General features: G+C 45.5%; 1 protein-coding gene across 10 annotated transcripts in view; it reads right to left on the bottom strand.

The window, feature by feature from the left end:
• Window positions 1-7,500, bottom strand: part of hhat (hedgehog acyltransferase) — a 46,240-nt gene that overhangs the window by 494 nt on the left and 38,246 nt on the right. For 3 of the 10 annotated variants that reach the window (XR_014534106.1, XM_083544720.1, XM_083544719.1), the window contains exons 10-12: window positions 7,400-7,500; window positions 7,090-7,234; window positions 1-802 (exon numbers count right to left, since the gene is read on the bottom strand). The exon at window positions 1-802 is cut by the window's left edge; the exon at window positions 7,400-7,500 is cut by the window's right edge and continues 101 nt beyond it. Coding sequence is in view for 5 of the 10 variants with exons in the window: in XM_083544720.1 (XP_083400846.1) it covers window positions 717-802; window positions 7,090-7,234; window positions 7,400-7,500 (332 nt within the window). In the remaining 5 variants the exon portion in view is untranslated. The remainder of the gene's footprint in view (window positions 803-7,089; window positions 7,235-7,399) is intronic. The other 7 variants (XM_083544722.1, XR_014534104.1, XR_014534105.1 and 4 more) reach the window with 7 other exon arrangements.

The following is a 7,500-nucleotide window of genomic DNA, read 5'->3' as shown; positions in this document are numbered from 1 at the left end:
CTGGTGTTCTTTTTCTTTGCAACAACATTGTTGTTTTTCCTCTCCTCCTCCTCATATTCGCTATCTTCATTGTCCTGTGTAGCATCTTACAAGTCCATTTCTGTTACCTCCATGTCAGGTTCACTGTCCATACTGGCTTCTTCTGTAACATCATCTGTTATTACACTGTCATTTTCCATCTGATTATTAACACTATCTCCTGCTGCTGACCCCATGTCTTCTATTTCCAAAGTATTGTCCTCTGTTGTTGTTATTGTCCTCAGTATTGTCCACACCACCTCACCCTATCACTGCACACTACCACCCTCATCTCACTGCACCACACCGCCACCCCGTCTCACTGCACCAGATCTATGTTACTGCACCACACCTGTCTCACTGCCCCACACTACCTCACCTGTCTTACCTCACCACACCACCACCCCCATTTCACTGCCCCACACTACCTCACCTGTCTCACTGCACCACACCACCACCCTCATCTCACTGCACCACACCGCCACCCTCATCTCACTGCACCACACCGCCACCCTCATCTCACTGCACCAGACGTATGTTACTGCACCACACCTGTCTCACTGCCCCACACTACCTTACCTGTTTTACTGCACCACACCCGTCTCACTCCACCACACCACCACAGCTGTCTCTCTGCACCACACCTGTCTCACTACAGCATTGTGTGGTTAACCATAATGAAAATTTACACACAATCTTCATGTCCTCTTTCTGTCCACTTCCAGTCCAACCTGCGTGAAGCAATAAAGACACACGAGCACAGGAACCCCCATGGTGAACCAACCTGGTGGAGAGAGAGAAAGCGTAGAGTGAGAAAGAAAGTGTGTGTGTGTGAGAGAGAGAGAGAAAGAGAGAGAGAGAGAGAGAGAGAGAGAGAGAGAGAGAGAGAGAGAGAGAGAGAGAGAGAGGAGACAGATTTAGTCTGAGTGCTCTTCAGATTATTATTATTTTTTTTTTACAAAGTTATTGGCTACATAATGTGAGCTGCATCATTGCAGCAGGCACTTGAACATTTCTTGACCTGTAGTGTAAGGCATCTGTAGTGTAGGTTGACTGTAGTGTAGGGCATCTGTAGTGTAGGGTGACTGTAGTGTAAGGCATCTGTAGTGAAGGTTGACTGTAGTGTAGGGCGACTGTAGTGTAGGTTGACTGTAGTGTAGGGCGACTGTAGTGTAAGGCATCTGTAGTGAAGGTTGACTGTAGTGTAGGGCGACTGTAGTGTAAGGCATCTGTAGTGAAGGTTGACTGTAGTGTAAGGCATCTGTAGTGTAGGTTGACTGTAGTGTAGGGCGACTGTAGTGTAAGGCATCTGTAGTGTAGGTTGACTGTAGTGTAAGGCATCTGTAGTGTAGGTTGACTGTAGTGTAGGGTGACTGTAGTGTAAGGCATCTGTAGTGAAGGTTGACTGTAGTGTAGGGCGACTGTAGTGTAGGTTGACTGTAGTGTAGGGCGACTGTAGTGTAAGGCATCTGTAGTGAAGGTTGACTGTAGTGTAGGGCGACTGTAGTGTAAGGCATCTGTAGTGAAGGTTGACTGTAGTGTAAGGCATCTGTAGTGTAGGTTGACTGTAGTGTAGGGCGACTGTAGTGTAAGGCATCTGTAGTGTAGGTTGACTGTAGTGTAAGGCATCTGTAGTGTAGGGTGACTGTAGTGTAAGGCATCTGTAGTGTAGGTTGACTGTAGTGTAGGGCATCTGTAGTGTAGGTTGACTGTAGTGTAAGGCATCTGTAGTGTAGGTTGACTGTAGTGTAAGGCATCTGTAGTGTAGGTTGACTGTAGTGTAGGGTGACTGTAGTGTAAGGCATCTGTAGTGAAGGTTGACTGTAGTGTAAGGCATCTGTAGTGTAGGTTGACTGTAGTGTAGGGCGACTGTAGTGTAAGGCATCTGTAGTGAAGGTTGACTGTAGTGTAAGGCATCTGTAGTGTAGGTTGACTGTAGTGTAGGGCGACTGTAGTGTAAGGCATCTGTAGTGTAGGTTGACTGTAGTGTAAGGCATCTGTAGTGTAGGGTGACTGTAGTGTAGGGTGACTGTAGTGTAAGGCATCTGTAGTGTAGGTTGACTGTAGTGTAGGGCATCTGTAGTGTAAGGCATCTGTAGTGTAAGGCATCTGTAGTGTAGGTCGACTGTAGTGTAGGGCATCTGTAGTGTAAGGCATCTGTAGTGTAAGGCATCTGTAGAGTAGGTCGACTGTAGTGTAGGGCATTGTAGTGTAGGTCCACTGTAGTGTAGGGCATCTGTAGTGTAGGTCGACTGTAGTGTAGGGCATCTGTAGTGTAAGGCATCTGTAGTGTAGGGCGACTGTAGTGTAGGGTGACTGTAGTGTAGGGGATCTGTAGTGTAAGGCATCTGTAGTGTAAGGCATCTGTAGTGTAGGGCGACTGTAGTGTAGGGCATCTGTAGTGTAGGGTAACTGTAGTGTAGGGGATCTGTAGTGTAGGGGATATGTAGTGTAGGGGATCTGTAGTGTAGGGGATCTGTAGTGTAGGGCGACTGTAGTGTAGGGTATCTGTAGTGTAGGTCGACTGTAGTGTAGGGGATCTGTAGTGTAGGGGATCTGTAGTGTAGGGGATCTGTAGTGTAGGGCGACTGTAGTGTAGGGTATCTGTAGTGTAGGTCGACTGTAGTGTAGGGGATCTGTAGTGTAGGGCGACTGTAGTGTAGGGGATCTGTAGTGTAGGTCGACTGTACTGTAGGGGATCTGTAGTGTAAGGCATCTGTAGTGAAGGTTGACTGTAGTGTAGGGCGACTGTAGTGTAAGGCATCTGTAGTGAAGGTTGACTGTAGTGTAAGGCATCTGTAGTGTAGGTTGACTGTAGTGTAGGGCGACTGTAGTGTAAGGCATCTGTAGTGTAGGTTGACTGTAGTGTAAGGCATCTGTAGTGTAGGGTGACTGTAGTGTAAGGCATCTGTAGTGTAGGTTGACTGTAGTGTAGGGCATCTGTAGTGTAGGTTGACTGTAGTGTAAGGCATCTGTAGTGTAGGTTGACTGTAGTGTAAGGCATCTGTAGTGTAGGTTGACTGTAGTGTAGGGTGACTGTAGTGTAAGGCATCTGTAGTGAAGGTTGACTGTAGTGTAAGGCATCTGTAGTGTAGGTTGACTGTAGTGTAGGGCGACTGTAGTGTAAGGCATCTGTAGTGAAGGTTGACTGTAGTGTAAGGCATCTGTAGTGTAGGTTGACTGTAGTGTAGGGCGACTGTAGTGTAGGTTGACTGTAGTGTAAGGCATCTGTAGTGTAGGGTGACTGTAGTGTAGGGTGACTGTAGTGTAAGGCATCTGTAGTGTAGGTTGACTGTAGTGTAGGGCATCTGTAGTGTAAGGCATCTGTAGTGTAAGGCATCTGTAGTGTAGGTCGACTGTAGTGTAGGGCATCTGTAGTGTAAGGCATCTGTAGTGTAAGGCATCTGTAGAGTAGGTCGACTGTAGTGTAGGGCATTGTAGTGTAGGTCCACTGTAGTGTAGGGCATCTGTAGTGTAGGTCGACTGTAGTGTAGGGCATCTGTAGTGTAAGGCATCTGTAGTGTAGGGCGACTGTAGTGTAGGGTGACTGTAGTGTAGGGGATCTGTAGTGTAAGGCATCTGTAGTGTAAGGCATCTGTAGTGTAGGGCGACTGTAGTGTAGGGCATCTGTAGTGTAGGGTAACTGTAGTGTAGGGGATCTGTAGTGTAGGGGATATGTAGTGTAGGGGATCTGTAGTGTAGGGGATCTGTAGTGTAGGGCGACTGTAGTGTAGGGTATCTGTAGTGTAGGTCGACTGTAGTGTAGGGGATCTGTAGTGTAGGGGATCTGTAGTGTAGGGGATCTGTAGTGTAGGGCGACTGTAGTGTAGGGTATCTGTAGTGTAGGTCGACTGTAGTGTAGGGGATCTGTAGTGTAGGGCGACTGTAGTGTAGGGGATCTGTAGTGTAGGTCGACTGTACTGTAGGGGATCTGTAGTGTAAGGCATCTGTAGTGTAGGGTAACTGTAGTGTAGGGGATCTGTAGTGTAGGTCGACTGTAGTGTAGGGGATCTGTAGTGTAGGTTGACTGTAGTGTAGGGGATCTGTAGTGTAGGGGATCTGTAGTGTAGGGGATCTGTAGTGTAGGTTGACTGTAGTGTAGGTTGACTGTAGTGTAGGGGATCTGTAGTGTAGGGGATCTGTAGTGTAGGGGATCTGTAGTGTAGGGTAACTGTAGTGTAGGGTAACTGTAGTGTAGGTCGACTGTAGTGTAGGGGATCTGTAGTGTAGGGGATCTGTAGTGTAGGGTAACTGTAGTGTAGGGTATCTGTAGTGTAGGTCGACTGTAGTGTAGGGGATCTGTAGTGTAGGGGATCTGTAGTGTAGGGGATCTGTAGTGTAGGGCGACTGTAGTGTAGGGTATCTGTAGTGTAGGTCGACTGTAGTGTAGGGGATCTGTAGTGTAGGGCGACTGTAGTGTAGGGGATCTGTAGTGTAGGTCGACTGTACTGTAGGGGATCTGTAGTGTAAGGCATCAGTAGTGTAGGGTAACTGTAGTGTAGGGGATCTGTAGTGTAGGTCGACTGTAGTGTAGGGGATCTGTAGTGTAGGTTGACTGTAGTGTAGGGGATCTGTAGTGTAGGGGATCTGTAGTGTAGGGGATCTGTAGTGTAGGTTGACTGTAGTGTAGGTTGACTGTAGTGTAGGGGATCTGTAGTGTAGGGGATCTGTAGTGTAGGGGATCTGTAGTGTAGGGTAACTGTAGTGTAGGTCGACTGTAGTGTAGGGGATCTGTAGTGTAGGTCGACTGTACTGTAGGGGATCTGTAGTGTAAGGCATCTGTAGTGTAGGGTAACTGTAGTGTAGGGGATCTGTAGTGTAAGGCATCTGTAGTGTAGGGTAACTGTAGTGTAGGGGATCTGTAGTGTAGGTCGACTGTAGTGTAGGGGATCTGTAGTGTCAGGCATCTGTAGTGTAGGGTAACTGTAGTGTAGGGGATCTGTAGTGTAGGTCGACTGTAGTGTAGGTCAACTGTAGTGTAGGTCACACTATACTTCTTGCTATCAATCAATCAATCAATCAATCAAACTTTATTTATAAAGCGCATTACAACCACCAACAGGAGCACAAGGCGCTTTTCAGTAAAGCAAAAAATAAATATAAAAAATAAAATAAAAATTTAATTAAAAGTAATATATTAAAAAATAAATAAATACTTAAAAAAAAAAAAATAAGACACAATGAACATAAAATAGCAGTTGATTCAGGGCTACGTGTTAAAAGCTTGTCTGAATAAATACGTTTTCAAATGCGATTTAAAAATACTCAGCTCAGTGATGCTAGACTTGAGAACGTTGTTGGAATAAAGGGAACAGCTCTCTCTTGGCTTAGGTCTTATTTGACTGATCGCTATCAGTTTGTTGATGTAAATTGTGAGTTCTCCATCTGTCTTAGGCACTCTGCTTTTCTCTTTATATCTGCTGCCTCTTGGTGAAATTATTCATAAACATGGGATTCGCTTCCATTGCTATGCTGATGATACACAGCTGTATATTTCAGCAAAGCCAGATGAGAGAGATCAGCTTAACAATGTTGAGGAGACAATGCATCTCTGGATGGTGTTTCTGTCTCAGTGTGTACAGCAGTCAAAGACCTCGGTGTGATTATTGACCCGAGTCTTTCCTTTGAGTCTCACGTGAATAATATCACCAGGATCTCCTTCTTTCACTTTAGAAATATTGCTAAAATTAGAAATATGATGTCGTTACAGGATGCAGAAAAACTAGTTGATGCTTTTGTAACATCTAGATTAGACTACTGTAACGCTTTACTGTCTGGGTGTTGGAGTAAGTGCAGAAATAAGCTTCAGTTAGTTCAGAATGCAGCAGCAAGAGTCCTCACTAGATCTAGAAAATATGATCACATCAGCCCTGTTTTAATCATCTACACTGCTCCCAATTACATCTTACACTGATTATAAAATACTACTACTGACGTATAAAGCACTTAACGCTCTCACGCCGCAGTAACTGAGTGAACTTCTGTACCAGGATGATCCTCCACGCCTACTTAGATCAAAGGGAGCAGGCTATTTGTTGGTACCTCAAATAATGAAGACTCCAGCAGGGGGCAGATGTTTCTCTTATAAACCCCACAGTTATGGAACAACCTTCCAATCAGTGTTCGGGACTCAGACACAGTCTCAGTGTTCAAGTCGAGGCTGAACACATTTATTTAGTGGAGTCTTTAGTCAGTAGGTGTTTGTGAGGTAAAGGAGCAGATCTGGAGGGATCATGGATATGGAGTGTTTCTGAACTGGGATATTTGTATGCTGTCGTCTCCTCACTCTCACACGTTCATTTAGGTTTGTTGACGGTGGTGTTGACGGTGCCATGTGCTAGTGTGTCTGTGTTAGTGTGTCTGCGTTAGTGCCTTGTGCTAGTGTGTCTGCGTTATTGTGTCTGTGTTACTGTCTATGTTAGTGCATCTGCGTTAGTGTGTCTGTGTTAGTGTGTATGTTAGTGCATCTGCGTTAGTGCCTTGTGTTAGTGTGTTTGCGTTAGTGTGTCTGTGTTAGTGCCTTGTGTTAGTGTGTCTGCTTTATTGTGTCTGCGTTTTTGTGTCTGCTTTAGTGTGTATGTTAGTGCATCTGCGTTAGTGTCTGTGTTATTGTGTCTGCATTAGTGTGTCTGTGTTAGTGCGTCTGCGTTAGTGTCTGAGTCAGTGCCATGTGTTAGTGTGTCTGGGTTAGTGTTAGTGTGTCTGTTAGTGCATCTGCGTTAGTGTCTGAGTCAGTGCCATGTGTTAGTGTGTCTGGGTTAGTGTTAGTGTGTCTGTTAGTGCATCTGCGTTAGTGTCTGAGTCAGTGCCATGTGTTAGCGTGTCTGCGTTATTGTGTCTGTGTTAGTGTCTATGTTAGTGCATCTGCGTTAGTGTCTGCGGTATTGTGTCTGCGTTATTGTGTCTGTGTTAGTGCGACTGCGTTAGTGTGTCTGTAGCGCAGGGTGCATCATATAATAATAATTAAACGTTAAAATATCAATATTTGTCAGTGTGTGTGTGTGTGTGTGTGTGTGTGTGTGTGTGTGTGTGTGTGTGTGTGTGTGTGTGTGTGTGAGTGAGAAAATGCACCTTGCAGGAACACTCTCCTCCAGTAAACACGGCCAACGTGAATTCCTCCCAGAAACACCAGATTGGACAGAATTAACAGAGCTGTAGAGAATGCAGAGATAAGTGCAAGGCCACGCCTCCTCATGGGTGGAGTCAGAAAACAGAGCTGTGAGAGAGATTCATATTTTTGTAATGTTGTTTTTTTTACTTAGGTGTGTACTGTTAAATACAGATTCATCACACTCACACACTCACACACACACACACACACACACACACACACACACACACACACACACACACACACACACACACCTGAGTGTTTACTCACAACAGTGTGATGAAGAGGAGGCCAGCAGAGGAAATGTGTGATGCTGATCTCTGTGAACACACACACCCAGTTCAGCAGGGCCCAGCATTGCAAGTAGTCAT

The sequence above is a fragment of the Silurus aristotelis genome, assembly GCF_946808225.1.
Source record: "Silurus aristotelis genome assembly, chromosome: 6".
NCBI classification, from domain to species: domain Eukaryota; kingdom Metazoa; phylum Chordata; class Actinopteri; order Siluriformes; family Siluridae; genus Silurus; species Silurus aristotelis.
This window is presented reverse-complemented; position numbering and strand designations above follow the sequence as displayed.